Source organism: Lissotriton vulgaris, chromosome 9, assembly GCF_964263255.1.
Source record: "Lissotriton vulgaris chromosome 9, aLisVul1.2, whole genome shotgun sequence".
Classification (NCBI taxonomy): Eukaryota; Metazoa; Chordata; class Amphibia; order Caudata; family Salamandridae; genus Lissotriton; species Lissotriton vulgaris.
Genome location: NC_141697.1, coordinates 68,939,870 through 68,956,154, shown reverse-complemented (window position 1 = coordinate 68,956,154; position 16,285 = coordinate 68,939,870). Strand labels below are relative to the sequence as shown.

General features: G+C 49.6%; 1 protein-coding gene across 1 annotated transcript in view; it reads left to right on the top strand.

Moving 5' to 3' along the window:
• Nucleotides 1-16,285, top strand: part of GALNT16 (polypeptide N-acetylgalactosaminyltransferase 16) — a 512,323-nt gene that overhangs the window by 391,606 nt on the left and 104,432 nt on the right. Inside the window, exons 4-5 of the mRNA XM_086937043.1 lie at nucleotides 8,835-8,902; nucleotides 11,399-11,464. Coding sequence (XP_086793169.1) covers nucleotides 8,835-8,902; nucleotides 11,399-11,464 — 134 coding nt within the window. The remainder of the gene's footprint in view (nucleotides 1-8,834; nucleotides 8,903-11,398; nucleotides 11,465-16,285) is intronic.

Here is a 16,285-nt window from a genome sequence, read left to right as displayed (position 1 = left end):
GGGAGTTCCATGTCTTGGCCGCCAGGTAGGAGAAGGATCTGCCTCCGGCGGTGGCTCTTCGGATGCGTGGTACGGTGGCGAGGGCGAGGCTGGTAGACCGTAGCTGGCGGGTGGGCGTGTAGAAGGACAGGCGGTCATTGAGGTACTTCGGGCCCAGGTCGTGGAGAGACTTGTGTGCGTGGGTGAGGAGCCTGAACGTGATCCTCTTGTTGACGGGGAGCCAGTGCAGGTCCCTCAGGTGGCCGGAGATGTGGCTGCGTCGGTGGATGTCCAGGATGAGTCGGGTGGAGGCGTTCTGGATGCGTTGGAGTCTTTTCTGTAGCTTGGCTGTGGTTCCGGCGTAGAGGGTGTTTCCGTAGTCCAGTCGGCTGGTGACGAGGGCCTGGGTGACCGTCTTCCTGGTTTCGGCTGGGATCCATCGGAAGATCTTGCGAAGCATGCGAAGGGTGTGAAATAATGATGAGGAGACGGCGTTGACTTGTCTGGTCATCGAGAGAGAGGAGTCCAGGATGAAGCCCAGGTTGCGTGCGTGGTCTGTTGGCTTGGGGGCGGTGCCCAGGGCTGGGGGCCACCAGGAGTCGTCCCAGGCGGAGGGTGATGGTCCCAGGATGAGGACTTCCGTCTTGTCTGAGTTCAGTTTCAGGCGGCTGTTCTTCATACACTCGGCGACGTCTTTCATCCCTTCGTGGAGGCTGGTTCTGGCGGTGTCTGGGTCTCTGGTGAGGGAGAGGATCAGCTGGGTGTCGTCGGCGTAGGAGATGATGTTGAGGTTGTGTTGGCGTGCGATGGTAGCGAGAGGTCTCATGTAGACGTTGAAGAGGGTGGGGCTGAGTGATGATCCTTGCGGGACTCCGCAGATGACTTCGGTGGCCTCAGATCGAAACGGGGGGAGGCGGACTCTCTGTGTTCTTCCGGCGAGGAACGAGATGATCCACTTCAGTGCCTTCTCTTGGATGCCGGTGTTGCTGAGGCGTTGGACTAGGGTGCGGTGGCAGACAGTGTCGAATGCTGCGGAGAAGTCCAGGAGGATGAGTGCCGCTGTTTCCCCGTTGTCGAGCATGGTTCGGATGTCGTCGGTGGCTGCGATGAGGGCGGTCTCGGTGTTGTGGTTGGCTCTGAAACCGGACTGCGAGGGGTCGAGGGAACCGTTCGTCTCGAGGAAGGCAGCAAGCTGTCTGTTGGCGATCTTCTCGATGACTTTGGCAGGAAAAGGGAGGAGCGAGATGGGCCGGATGTTTTTGTGGTTGGTGGGGTCCGCTGTTGGTTTCTTCAGTAGGGCGCTGAGCTCGGCATGCTTCCAGCTCTCTGGGAAGGTGGCAGTGTTGAAGGAGGTGTTGATGACGTCCCGGAGTTGGGGTGCGATGGTGGAGTCGGCCTTGTTGAAGACGTGGTGGGGGCAGGGGTCGGTTGGAGAACCGGAGTGGATGGTGTTCATCGTGCGGGCTGTGTCTTCGGTGGTCACCGTGGTCCAGGTGCGGAGGGTGGCGGTGGGTTGCGTTGGTTCGGTGGTTGGGTGCGTGGATGGTGCGCCAAAACTGTTGTGGATGTCAGCAATCTTGCGGTGGAAGAACGAGGCGAGGGAGTCGCAGAGATCTTATGAAGGGGTGGTGTCTTGTTGCCGGTGCTGGGGTTGGAGAACTCCTTGACGATGCTGAAGAGTTCCTTGCTGTCATGGGCGTTGTTGTCCAGTCGCTCCTTCAGTGGTTTCTTCTTGGTGGTGCGGATGAGCTGGTGGTGCTTGCGGGTGGCGTGTTTGAGGGCGGTCATGTTGTCAGTGGTCTGGTCGAGGAGCCAGGCTTTCTCGAGGGTGCGGCAGGTCTTCTTGGAGTCCTTGAGTTTGTCGGTGAACCAGGAGGCTTTCTTGCTTCTGGGTCTGCTGGGAGGATTCTTCAGTGGTGCGAGGTCGTCGGTGCAGGTGGTCAGCCACTGCGTGAAGTTGCAGGCTGCTTCGTTGGGGTCCGATGTGCTGGCAGGTGGGTTCTGGCTGAGGGAGGTGGTGAGCTGGTCGGCGGTGATCTTGCTCCAGCTCCTGTGAGGAAACTGTTGCGGGTGGTGGTGGTGGGTTGTGGTTTTTCTGAAGCTGAAGTGGACGCAGCTGTGGTCGGTCCAGTGGAGCCCGGTGGAGTGGCTGAAGGTGATGTGCTTGCTGGATGAGAAGACGGAATCAAGCGTGTGGCCGGCGTAGTGGGTGGGGGTGTTGACCAGTTGCTTGAGACCGAGGTTGGAGAGGTTGTCCAGCTGGGTGACGGTGTTGCGGTCCTTGTTGTTCTCCAGGTGGAAGTTGAGGTCCCCTAGGAGGATGTAGTCGGCGGAGGGGAGGGCGTGTGGGCTGATGAAGTCTGTGATGTTTTTGCTGAATTGTGTGCGTGGTCCCGGGGGTCTGTAGATGAGGGTGCATCTGAGGGTCGTCTTTGGGTCGGTGTGAATCTGGAAGTGGAGGTGTTCGGCGGTGGCGAAGGTGTCGTCGGCATCGGTCGTGATGCGGATGGTATTCTTGTGGACGATGGCGATGCCTCCTCCGGTCTGGTTGACGCGGTCCCTCCTGATGATCTTGTATCCATCCGGGATGGCGATGGCGATGTCGGGGGCTGAGGAGGCGTTCATCCATGTTTCAGTGAGGAAGGCAATGTCTGGTGATGTTGTGTCGAGGAGGTTCCAGAGTTCCACTGCGTGTCTGTGGACGGAGCGGGTGTTGAGCAGGATGCACTTGAGGTCGCTGCTGGAGTTTGGCTTGGCGGGCGCGGTGCAGGTTCGGAGGCAGGTGAACTTGCAGGTGGTGCAGGTGAAGGGTCCGTGAATGCGTTTCGGGGCGGCCCGGCAGCAGGTGGGGTTCCGGCCAGCATTGAGTGCGTTGAGGGCCGTGGCGTCGTAGGTCTGTCGGGTCGTCTTGCAGCGGTGGGGACCAGGGGTCCTGGCACTGGGCGCGGTCCAGGCACGGACGGGCGCAGGTGGGCTTGCCTTTGGCGCGCCAACGGCGCACAATCGGCGCGCCCGCTGCGCGTGACCGCTGCGCATTTGCGCGGTCGCCATTTATGGACAAGTGGGAGGGAGGAGCAGCTGGGAGGCGGGAACGTGGAGGACACAAAACAAAAGGGGGCGTGGCTGCGTGAACGGCGGCGGGAAGCGAGGAGCGGGGTGGGCAAGGCACAGGGGGACGACAATAAAATTAATACAAAGGCAATAATAACGCACACAGGCACAGGGGGACAACAGCAAAGATAAAACAGAAGGCAATGAAAAAAACAGCAGAACCACAATAAATTACGAAAGCACGGCGGAAGGGCAGGGGGCAGCGAGGCAGGCAGCTAGGGTGGCAAAACAGCACAACGAGGCTGCAAGCAGCAGCGAGGGGTGAGGGGCACTTACACAGCTGGTGGCCGTGCGCCGCGGGGGTGTCCTGAGAACAGGTCACACTCACCTGCGCCGCGCGGTCGCCATTTATGGACAAGTGGGAGGGAGGAGCATCTGGGAGGCGGGAGCGGGGAGGACACAAAACAAAAGGGGGCGTGGCCGCGTGAACGTCGGCGGGAAGCGGGGAGCGGGGTGGGCAAGGCACAGGGGGACGACAATAAAATTAATACAAAGGCAATAATAGCGCACACAGGCACAGGGGGACAACAGCAAAGATAAAACAGAAGGCAATGATAGACATAGATAGACAAAGCACTATCATTGCACTAACACTTCTAGTTGCCACCTGGAAGTCAGAGACATCGCTCTAAAAGATTCCACAGCCCCAGGTGAGTGGACGTTGCTGAGACCCGTTTCTCTTCGCTCCCCTCCCTCCTTTCAGAAAGGCCAGATAGATGCTCGCTGCCCCAATTGGTCAGAGCTCTGGATTTTGGGCATGGACTTTTCTCTAGCTCTGTCATCTCACGTGTGCCTTCGGAACTCGATATGGATGAGCCTTTCAGGGCCATATCCTTGTATTCATCAGCTCTACTGCCCCAACACAGAGGTTTCTGGGAGCATGAGTCCAGAAGTTTCGGTTCCGACCCACAGCATATGACTCTAGAGGAAGTCCTGTTACTATGATCTTCCCAGGAAGAGAAGAAAGTTGCAGTGTAGAGTGGAGAACAGTGGCGTAAAGTAAAATGAATGCTCCTTGCCCTCTGTAGAATACGTTGGGTGTTCCATGAGACTCTAATTTGGCCCAGACAGTGCTAAATTTGAGCCGGTGGGACCTAGCGCTTTTTTGGGGGGACCAGATTTTTTTTGTCCACATTAGACCTGCCTTTTTTTGGGTAAGATTCCAGGCCTGGCCTCACCCACCTGCTACAGAACACCTGGATATCCTCACGGGTGATTAACGTGCTATACAACTACCAATAACACAACGTAACTTAACATTAGATATTTACCAAGAACAAGAGAGTGAAAATCACACAAAAGAGGTAGATGAAGAATAGCAAAATGGAAAAAAAGTCACAAAGAGAGAAAGCAGGAACCTGCAACAGTGAGATAAAGGGGCAGGGTGTGTCTGGCAGTGGATTAACGAGGCACAATGTGGATTTAAGACTTCCAGCCTTGGTAATCAGCGTTCCGACATTTCATTGCACTGACAGCGGCTTCTGAGCAGAGCTTTGGGCTCTGCCACTATTTTTTTTTTTTTTTTTACAAATTAGGAATTGGTCACCATATCCATAGTCCTGAGGCTGAAAGTGGGCCCTCTGAACAGTGAGGGTCCCCTTAACAGAGGGGCTGCAGGATCATTTGGTATGCACTTGGAGAGGAGCAGCTTCCTGCCTGTCATGGGGGGGTACATGCAGGGCCTAACACACACAGAAAGGGGGAGAGAAGGTAATCTAAATGGGATTCCACCCTCTCTGGGGAACCAAAAGAGGTTTTAAAACTGCCCTCACCCACTAGTAGTATCTTTGAGTGTGCTACAACACCCCTGTGCAGACCAAAGCTTGGGGTGGAGCAAAGGTTTATCTGGGGGTAAGTTTGGGAAGACACACAAACATTCAAAGGGAGCCACCGTGCAGATAAGCTAGTTAAAACTACCTTACAGATGTCCGTAATTCCTGTATAACGGTGGGCTCCCTAGGTAGAATTGAAATAAATTCGGGAGATAAGTGCCCCATGATCTCATCTGCTGACAGCAGTTGAGATGATGGAGCCCTAATCGCCTCGATTCATCACAGGAAATTTGTTTTTAATCCTACCCAGGGCCGGACTGGGAACCACAACCAGCCCTGGCAAAGTGCTCGGCCGCCCCCCCCCTCCCCACTCGGAGAGGGGGGTGCAAGGGGGGGGGAGGGCGGGCGACCGAGCACTTTGCCGGGGCCGGTTTTCGGCTGATTTTGTTACAGGGCCGAAACGGCCCTGTAACAAAAACGGTCCCCAGGGGACCAAAATCGGCCCCCACCCGTGTGGCGCACCGGGGGATTGCCAGGTGCCCGCTATGGCCAGTCTGGGCCTGATCCTACCTAGGGGGGGCTAGCATTAAACAGTAATTGGGGACATCTCTAAGGTAGTTTTCGCTAGATTATCTACATGGTGGATTCCTTTGAATGTTTGTCTTCCTGATCTAACGAGGAGTTGGCCCAACGGCTAGGGCAGTCATCCTCAAATCTTGGGAACCTGGTCGGGTCTCGGCAAAGACGCGCAACATCCTGTGATTCTGGACAAATCACTTAATCTCCCTGTGTCTAACAAGAATGAATGTGTCCTCCTATAACGCAAATGGTGCTCTTGTAAATCACTCTGATACCCGATACCTTTGGGTCAAGTTTGTGCGACATAAAAACTATGTGTAAAAAAAAAACCTTTGCTCCACCCGAAGCGTTGGTCTGCACAGGGGTGTTGTAGCACGCCCAATGATGAAGCATGCCACTACTAGTGGGTGAGGGCAATTCTAACACCTTTTTTGGTTTCCCAGAGACGGTGGAAACCCATTTAGATCACCTCCTCTTCCCCTTTTTGTGTAGGGAGGACAGAAGAAGGGGGCACCTCTCACCCCTTATATTTTGTGTTTTGGGTACAGGCAGTGGCCAGTGGACTGTAGCCTACTTGGGGGTCACCTCGAGGAAAGGGGCCTCATTGAGCTTGTAGCCTGTTGGCCACAACTTAACCCAAGGTACCTGGTTTGAAAGAGGGTTGAGTAATTGCGGGTAACATCCAGTGCTTAATTTGCCCCAGTGTTTGCCAATGCTCAGTTTAGGCACTTATCTACAAACACCTACACTTAATTATAACAGTATACAACTCTAGGTGGCTTGAAACAGTGCAACATTTCACAATTGTATCAGTGTCATGGTTGGTAGTATTCACTAGAAGTGACATTTGTCAGGCCTTGTAAGGGCAATGGGTGGCATGAACCCTGGTAACTGCTTGGGAAATAACTTACCTGACACTTACATTTTTACAAAGTCACCCGCTGTTAACACCTTAGCTGCGTGTAAACATTTCTCCCCAGTGCTGCGCTGTCCATTAGAACTAGTGCTGAATGGACGTTCAATGGTCGTGCGCAGCACTGGGGAGGTAGCGCTGCTGACGACCATTGGCCGTCAGCAGCACTTAAGGGGTTAAATCCCAGGAGAAATCATATGAGTTTTAGGGAAGAAGGAAGCTGTTGGTCCACCGGAAGCTCCTGCGCTGTCTGAAAACAGACCGCGGGGTACAGCAGCGACATGCCCATATATGCCAATGCTTTGTACAGAACCGTTTTGTAATATCCCCTGCATTTCAGCCAGTCTCCTACGGGTGTCTGCATTGCAGCATAACTGGATTTGCAGTTTAAGGCAGTCTGTACTGGTAGCATGTCAAAACACAGACTGAAAAAACATATTTGGCAAAAACATAAGACTACCAAAATCTCCATCTTACTTGAGTATCTCCCTACAAATATTTTCCACAAACTTGCAACTAAGCCAGCCTTTAAAGGCTTGCCCTCAAATATACAGAGACTGGGTTTAGATTTGTGAATAATCTCAGTCCTAAAATATGTGACAAGTGAGTTTGCTGTACTGGGGAATAAATACAGGACAATATTTTGCAGAGAGATGTTTATCAATGGTGGAGATGTTGTTGATTTGTTGAGGTCTATGTAGTTTTTCCATTATCTTTTTCCTTGGAACCCCGGCAGCCTCTCAGGGAGCCCTCAATTGACCACGATGTCCGACGATAAATACAACTGGTAAACCCAAGCTCTTCGCCAGTGTCCCGCTAGTGCACAGGCTCCATCCCTAGGTGCACCCCGGTGGCCTACCTCTGCAGGAACCAAGATTAGGATCAACATTTGGGGTGCATCGGAGTATGGTGCACAAACCATGGTAACACAAAATGGTGGCAATGGTATTAGAGAAGAGGAGGCTGGGTGCTGCACTAAGTGTCATCCCTAGAGGGCGCCTTCACACATTGCTTATCAGAGAGGAGAGTTGGGACCCCGGGGGGACTCTACATGAGCTGCTGTGGCTTCCAGTCCAAGGGGTCTCACCCTCTGCTTCCAGACTCCACGGAAGGTCTGAACTGCACTCATTAAATCACTCTCACCCACCAGCCCTTTGTGCATTTCATGCTCTGCATTTTATTTACATAAATCAATTTCTCAGGTTTGTTTTCACTGATTTATAAACATAAATGCAGATGGAAGACAATGTGTTTCAATGTTTATTCTAAAAACAGTTGATCAGTACAAGAAGCGGCCCTGCTTGTGACGGACTCTCCAGGACAGAATGGGGGATTTATCAACGAGGGTGATATCCCCTTACAAGTGCTTGTCCCAAACTGATGATGTTTTCTGTAAATATAGGTCTTGTAGTCAATGGGGCTGGCAGCAGAGCTGAAATCTGGCGGATCCCAGCTGTGGGGTGCGACCGTGTTGTCCAACTGGGCACCAAGGTCCAGGGGGACCCCTCTGCATGACAGGCTGAGGAGGGAGCCACTCTCCGAGACGAGCACGGTCAGGACCTGGCACCCCGAGGTCTCTGCTGAACACGGACTTATCCGCTCGTGTTTCGTATTTGTATCCAATATCTGCCGCACCCACGGCCTTTTAACCCACGCACCGGGGCGGAATTATCACAGGTAATACGCTCCAGATCCAGGCACCCGTGGCCATCCTTTCAACCCGAACACCGGGTCGGAATTATCACCAGTACAACAACGTACACACCACGCCATAACAGCCCTGAAGAGTCACAGGCATTGACCTAGTGACGAAACACGTGTCGGCTGGCGTTGTTTTTTCCTTCTAATGAACACCACCTACATAAACAACTTACAATGAACTACCGGTGTCAACTTTCTTATGAATAATTTCGCTGTATCTGTACTGTTTAACCTATACATGTGCCCAGTACCTGTTGTAACGCTATGGAGGGGGGCTGTCGCCGATCTAGCCAGCCCTGATTGTGGGTGTACATTTCTCAGAAAAAGAAACTAACAAATATAGTAGCTGCAACTTTGTCTTTTTTTAACAGAATACAAACCAAATGTGTATAAAACAGATAAGATGAGCAAAATTGCACTTGAATGAGCACCGAAGGAAAGGGTCAGAAATACATGATAAACTCTGGAGCTCTGTGGATGTACCCTTGATGGAAACACCTGAAGGTCGTGCTTCGGTCATGGTGTATATATTGTTGTGGAAAACAAAATGGCGCTAACCGAGTAGAATGGAAAAAAATATTATTAGCTTTGAGTAGGCTGCCGGAGGAGTGGGTGGGGGCGCAGATATTGTGGGTTGGCGGTGGGGGTGCAGTGCCTGGGAATGCCAAGGGAGGGGTCTGCCCCCACAGTGGGCTAATCACACCAGAGCCTAGAGTCTGCCTTGCACAGACTGTCATGACTCACTAACCAATCACTGCCCCGCTTCCTGTCTCCTGCAGCGTCCTGAACCGCAGCCCAGCCAATCTCATCCAGGAGATTATTCTAGTCGATGACTTCAGCAATGACCGTAAGTGTCGAACATTAGATTCTGTCTTTCTTTCTTCATGTCTTCCTTCCTTTCCTTTTCCTGTTTATTTTATATCTCTTCTTTCCTTCTTTTTTCCTTTCTTGTTATCAGCATTTGTTTTATTTCTGTCCTACATACATTTCGTTTTTCTTTTATTCTTTCTTCTATTCTTTAGTTTATTCTCCTTCCTCTGTTCTGTATTTTCTTCATTCTTTATTCCTTTCTTTCATTAGTAATTTTCATTCTTTCTCTTCCCTCTTTATCTATTATACTTTCATTTCCTTCTTTTTTTCCTTCTTATATCTTCCTTAGTCTTCCTTTCCTTCGATTCCTTCATTTCTATCTTTTTTCGTTTCTTTCTCTTCTTTCTTTTCCTCTTTTTCTGACTTCATTTCTTATTTTCTTTCCACTTTTCTCTTTTTTTAATCGAGAGAAACCTAAGAATGCACATGAAAGGTATGCCTCCAAAAAGAGAGCGGTTGGGTTACCATAGCACTTATTGCAGTTGAGCCTCACACAGATGTATAGTCCTGGAAGTCACATATGCTTCAAAGTATCGATTTCTCTAAGCTTTTCCTGTAGCATTGGGTTCACTTCTGAGATTACATCTAGGAGACTGTGGGCCCTCTTCAGGAAATCACATCTGGGTGAGTGTAGGTCTGCTTCTGGAGACCACATCTGGGTGAGTGTTGGGTCGACTTCTTGAGTTCACATCTGGGGGGAGTGTGGGTCCGTTTCTTGAGATCACACCTGGGAGAATGTGGGTCCGCTTCTGGAATTAACACCTCGGGAAGTGTGAGTCCACTTCTGGAGACGACATCTGGGGGAGTGTGGGTCTGCTTCTGGAGACGAAATCTGGGGGAGTGTGGGTCAGCTTACATCTGGGGGAGTGTGGGTCTGCTTCTGGAGACGAAATCTGGGGGAGTGTGGGTCAGCTTACATCTAGGGGAGTGTGAGCCCGCTTCTGGAGACAACGTGCTGGGGGAGTGTAGGTCAGCTTCTGGAGAAGACATCTGGGGTAATGTGTGTCTGCTTCATGAGATCACATCTGGGGGAGTGTGGGTCTGCTGCTGGAGAATCACATCTGGGGGAGTGTGGGTCCGCTTCTGGGAATGGCATCTGCGGATTGTGGATCGACTTCTGGGAATGGCATCTGGGGGTGTGTGGATCTGCTTCTGGAGATTACATATGGGGGAGTGTTGGTCCGCTTCTGGAGATTACATCTGGGGGTGTGTTGGTCTGTGTCTGGAGATTACATCTGGGGAGTGCGGATCCGCTTCTGGAGATGATATCAGAGGAAGTGTGTGTCCGCTTATGGAGATGACATCAGGGGAAGTGTGGGTCTACTTCTGGGAACAGCATCTGGGGGTGTGTGGGTCCGCTTCAGGAAATCATATCTGGGGGAGTGTGTGTCTGCTTCTGGAGATTACGTCTGGGGGAGTGTGGGTCCGCTTCTGGAGATCACATTTGGGGGAGTGTGGGTCCGCTTCTGCAGATCACATCTGGGGGAGTGTGAGTCCGCTTCTGCAGATCACATCTGGGGGAGTGTGAGTCCGCTTCTGCAGATCACATCTGGGGGAGTGTGAGTCCGCTTCTGCAGATCACATCTGGGGGAGTGTGAGTCTTCTTCTGGAGATCACATCAGGGAAGTGTGGGTTCATATCAGTGATCACATCTGGGGGAGTGTGGGTCCGTTTCTAGAGAAGACATCTGGGGGAAGTGTGGGTCCGCTTCTGGAGATGGCATCTGGGGGAGTGTGGTTCTGTTGCTGGAGATCACATCTAGGGGAGTGTGTGTCTGCAAATCAGATCTGCATTCCGTCCATCAATTGTGTGTCTTTTGCTTTCTCGCCATTAGTGTGCCAGGTATGCCCAGACGTGGGTGCTGGGCTCACTGTGCTACTGGAATCAAACTATCCTGGCTGAAGAGGGTTGAAACCCCGAAACCGGTCCCAGGATGCTTGTTTCCGGTCCAGGGAGGACCTGGCTTGGCAGTTCGGGCTGGACTGTTCCCATGAGGCACAGGGTCAAGACTTATTTGCATATGGCCAGATCTAAACTGGGGTGGCATGGTGAGCAAAAGAATTATGGATTTAACCCAGATCTCTTGACTGGGGGAGAATGTTTTGATTTGTTCTATATTCCGTCCATCAATTGTGCATTTTGCATCCTCCAAGAGGCGGCTGAAGTGAGTCTAGGATACCGCCGCTTGGTGGGGATGGGGCTCGGGAGTAACCAGAGAGAGTATCTCACGGTCCTCGCTACGTACAAACCTCCCAGAAGCCCCTGCGGAGTTTGTTGGAACGTACTTTGGACGCGGGATTAAAGCTGTTCGAAGCCAGCTTAATTAATCTGAAATTAAACCCGGCCAGAGATTGCAAAATGGAAACATATGGAGCTAGGATTTTTGGAGCTCTTTTCAAAAAGACTAATAATTCTTTCTTTCTGACATCTCCCCCCCCACCCCTGTATCCTTTCCTTCCCCCTTCTTCTGCAGCCGAAGACTGTCTGCTGCTTACCAAGATACCCAAGATCAAGTGTCTGAGGAACAACCGCAGAGAAGGTGAGCTAAGACTCGTGTGGTACTGCTAGCCCCCCTCTTAACAAACTCAGCCCCCCCTTCATCTGTCCATTAAGGGATGCATCCTGAGAGAGTGTCGAGCAGGCCAGGCCCCTGGGTGCAGTGTCTGCCTCCTGACACTGTGACTGCTCGAACATGCCGGCCCTGCAGAAAAACAAGCACTCGCAAAGCCAGCCGTTTCGGTTTGACATGTGTATAGTGAAAGGGTTTCTCGGTTCTCAATTCTCAGGCACATGTAAGCAGAAAGAGAACAGGCATTAACAGAACCAATAGTTGTGACGTTTGAATTTTGAAAAGCGTTTCACTGTTTTCAGACTCGTGTTAAGAGAAATCTCAGCATTGACAAAGCCAATCGTTTTTGCTATTTCAGAGCCTCCAGAATATTGAGGCATAGATTACGAAATTGTGAGGCAAATTTGCATTTTTTGCGGCATTGAGGCACTATGTTATACAGATATGCGTTATACAACCCCCCCCCCTCCCCCCCCAAACCCCCAATGGTAAGCGAGTACAGGCCAATGTACCCCAGGCTCTCCGATTTAGACCCATGCCTTTACTTTCTTTAAAACAAAAAACTATTCTTACTGCTGAAAGTAGCTGGGTGGCCTGCATCTGGTACTAAGAAACCGACGAAGGCAGCAATAAGGGAGTGGCAAAGGATTTTTAGTAAAATTAAACAATTTCTGCATAGTTACCAGATGACTCCATGCCACACAGGTTACCATATTTCATTCCAGGGTTGCATTAAGAACTTTTTGTAGTTATTGCCCACGGAAACGCATTTTTTTCCTGTTTGACCTCAAAGATTTATTGTAGACAGTACGAACACTTGCAGCGGACTTTGAGCAGCCCCTTGCATCTGTTGAATTAGCTTTCTTGTCAGTGGCATTTCCTTGCTTCTTTTTCTTTTAATGATTTTCCCTTTTTTTCTTATGTGTTTTCCTTGTTCTACAGCAAAGCTTCTTTTTTCATGTTTTTGATTGGATAACTAGTATCCCTCCACTGCCTCCATTAAAGAGAATGACCTCTTTTCTTGTTGGCTCAGCAATCCATGGGCTTGCATGTCATTTCATGCTTTCTCCCTTGGGTGCCGCTTCACCCCTCGAGTATCTGCTGCTCCCCCCTCCCCCGCATGATAGGTGTTTAATTTTTTAACCCCCATAACAACATTTTTACGTACGAGAAAGTGTATGAAAAGTTGTGTTTGTTTAAATTCAAGTGACTGCCAATAAATGGGCTGGAAGTTAATTGGGTTTAATACTTGTATAATCAGCCAGTGATTTGCATGCGTTTTTGTACAAAATCTCCGAATTGTACCTATAACTGCTCTTGTAAACGCGCAGAGGGACTGGTAGTTACACTTAGGCCCTGATTTGGGTCTCGGCGGACGGGTTACTCCATCACAACGGTGACGGATATTCCGTCAGCCGGAATATAAAACCCATAGGTTATAACCGGATTTAGATTTCGGTGGACGAGATATCCGTCCCCGTGACGACGGAGTAACCCGCCCGCTGAGATCTAAATTAGGCCCTTAGTGTTGGGCTATACATTCTGTTACCACGTTCTTTATAATACCTTTTCTCGTGTACATTTTGGGATTTATAAAGCACAAACGAACTTGGATAGCAACTCACTAATTGTCCTAATCTCTGGAGCATCCTTGATTGGGCTATAAAATGCTTTAGAAAGGTGGCCGATGCGAGGAGGGACCTGCGTTAAATACATGTCAGCAACCTGAGGGTGCTTTCTTTAAAAGTTTGTAGACTTCTGGGGTCATAGTACGCATTGGCATTGTTAGCGCCCGGCGCACCCTTCAAAAGAGCGCCGGGCGCAAAAAATGCCAATTCGCCCCATTACGATCTACGCGCTGCCCCCACCTTTTAAATTAGATACAAGGGAAAAGGGTCCTAGACAAAGAACAAATAATTACAATTTGATACACTTATTTCAAGAAACCAAATTATTAGATGCAAAAAGATTTATTTCAGAATTGCATATATTACCTTTCATTGGTTAGAATACTTCAAAATGTTTCAACAAACTTTACGTATATGTGCCCACATACACAACGGGGAAGGGAGGTGAAGTGAGGGAAAGTGTCGGGGATAAAGTAGGATTTAGGGGGATAGTCAGAATCATTCAGTGACAGGTATTAATCATAGTTTCAAAACCAATGTTCATGTGGTTCCTTGACCCAAGGACCACAGTATAACGCTCGTATAAAGTCCAGAAATCAAAAGATGTAGACCACCTAACTCGCCTTCAGCTGCTTTGGTCTAGCTTGGGGGTAGGAGTTGGTGATGGTTGTATGGTCTACGTTTCGACCCAAGAACAGTGTAGGATAGTAGTCCTTACAAAAAGGGTCTTCTTCAGGACAGAATGGTTGTGGGTGGGCAACCTCCTATCGCACAGGAAGGGAGGACCAGGATAAATTGTAGATCCTGGATTCTCACGGAACTTGTAATTTGTTCCTTACGGGCGCTGTTGTGAGCTCTTGAAACACGAGTCAATCTAAGGTGGCAGGGACACGTATATTCCGTGTATTATATAAACCAGAATGTCGCTGTTCTTGGACCTCTAACTTAATTCATATGGTCCGCTTGTGTGGCTGGATAAAGTGCCTCTAGAGGGTTCTGGAGGCGTCTGGCACAAGGAAGGGTCGATATTAGCTCACAGGGTCAAGGTTAGGTCTGAACCTTTTGAGAGTAAACCATAGAGGTTCTGACAAAGATTCCCCTGTGTTTTCATTCCGACACAGGTGACAGTGGCAACTTTGATTCATTTTTTACCGTCCCATCACTCTTGTGAAGGCAGGTGACCCTGTGAGCTAATATCGACCCTTCTTTGTGCCAGACGCCTCCAGAACCCTCTAGAGGCACTTTATCCAGCCACACAAGCGGACCATATGAATTAAGTTAGAGGTCCAAGAACAGCGACATTTTGGTTTATATAATACACGGAATATACGCGCTTCTCGAGCATGTAGAAGCACATGTTACAGCAGGAATACATCCAGGTCCCTGCCACCTTAGATTGACTCGTGTTTCAAGAGCTCACAACAGCGCCCGTAAGGAACAAATTACAAGTTCCGTGAGAATCCAGGATCTACAATTTATCCTGGTCCTCCCTTCCTGTGCGATAGGAGGTTGCCCACCCACAACCATTCTGTCCTGAAGAAGACCCTTTTTGTAAGGACTACTATCCTACACGGTTCTTGGGTCGAAACGTAGACCATATAACCATCACCAACTCCTACCCCCAAGCTAGACCAAAGCAGCTGAAGGCGAGTTAGGTGGTCTACATCTTTTGTGGGTTTAACCCTACCTTTTAAATGGCACACTGTCAGTGCTCCTCCTGAGGGCTTCTTTGACTCTGCGCCTGCGTCTGTAATATGTTGCCGGCGCACAGTCAAAGGAATTCCCTCATTTGCATAGGGCACGCCCCTATGCAAATGAGAAACACCCTCTGAAGGTAGCACTGGCGCATTAAGTGCACCAGCGCTATCGATAATATAGAAGGAAATGCACAAGCGTCTGCGCCCCCTTCTATAATAACAAGGTGCCCTGGGGGTGCGCAAAGTGGGTGCAAACACCCGTTGCGCCCCAAGGGCACCTTCTGTAATACGGCCCCTGGTTGTAAATTCAATTTGCCTTCTCTTTGAATTTTACAAAACCACAGCTCTTTGAATAGAAAACGTTTCTACTATTTCTCTGAACTATGTAAACACAGCTTCATGTATGATCCCTTGCCACAGTCACTCAGATGCTTTTTTTTAATTCTTCGCAAGCCCCACCCTGGCAGATGTTCAGAAGAATGTGCTTACCCTAAGGAGGGTTGTTTTCTAGTAATTTATTGTCCTCACAGTTTGCATCCTGCCTCATCACTCTCAAAGCTTTTCCCATTGGGTCCTCAGATTATCTTTTTCCAAGTACAAATTGAATGGAGGTGGCCCAAATGGTACATCTTGTAAGCCGCATCATACAGCTTCACAGAGCAGCTTAGAAAGAAATCCCTAAATCCTTGTGCTCCCTGGTTCCTTGGAGTTAAGGATATCGCAGAAACCAGATTACCGCACACGGGTCCTTGGCATTGCAGATAACTATATGATGCAATTCGCGTGTCTCCACAAACGCGACCAGGGATTTGGCTTTCACAAGAAGGTTGTTCGAGTTTCATTGCCCAATTAAGGAATTACCTAATGTGTCTCATATAATCATTAGAGTTAATGCACTTTGTCAGTGGTTTTTCATAATATAAATTAATTATTTGATCTTAACTTCATCTGAGGTTGGCTCTGGATAGACTGATTGTTCGACTGTGAATGGCGAATCTATTCTAGCCCACCGGCGGTTCCTGTCTCGTTACCATTCAATGTATATCCAACCATTTAGACAAATGCATTTTCAGAATTTTTAAATATTGCTATATGTACAGTATTTGTGGCAGTCTCTGTCAGTCACAATGTGAAATATCTTGATTTAAATCCACAAACCGCTTCCAGGTACAACATTCACAAGCAAGAGTAGACACTCCTGCCGGTTCCCTGCAATTCACGATTTTTTCCAAAATCTGACTTAATAACCTTATTTTTTGCAGATGGGGTTGGAGTGCTCTGAGCCAGTTCATGGAGCTCTTTGCAATCTCCCATCTTTCCATATTTCTCTATTAGACCCCATTGAAATACATGTGGAAGAAAATCCAGTCTCGCATTTAGGCTGAGTCTGAAAAGTGTTTATTGTCAACATTAGTAGTCTGTGAGTCCATTACTCAATTTGGGGAAAAATCACTACAAGGGCCCTT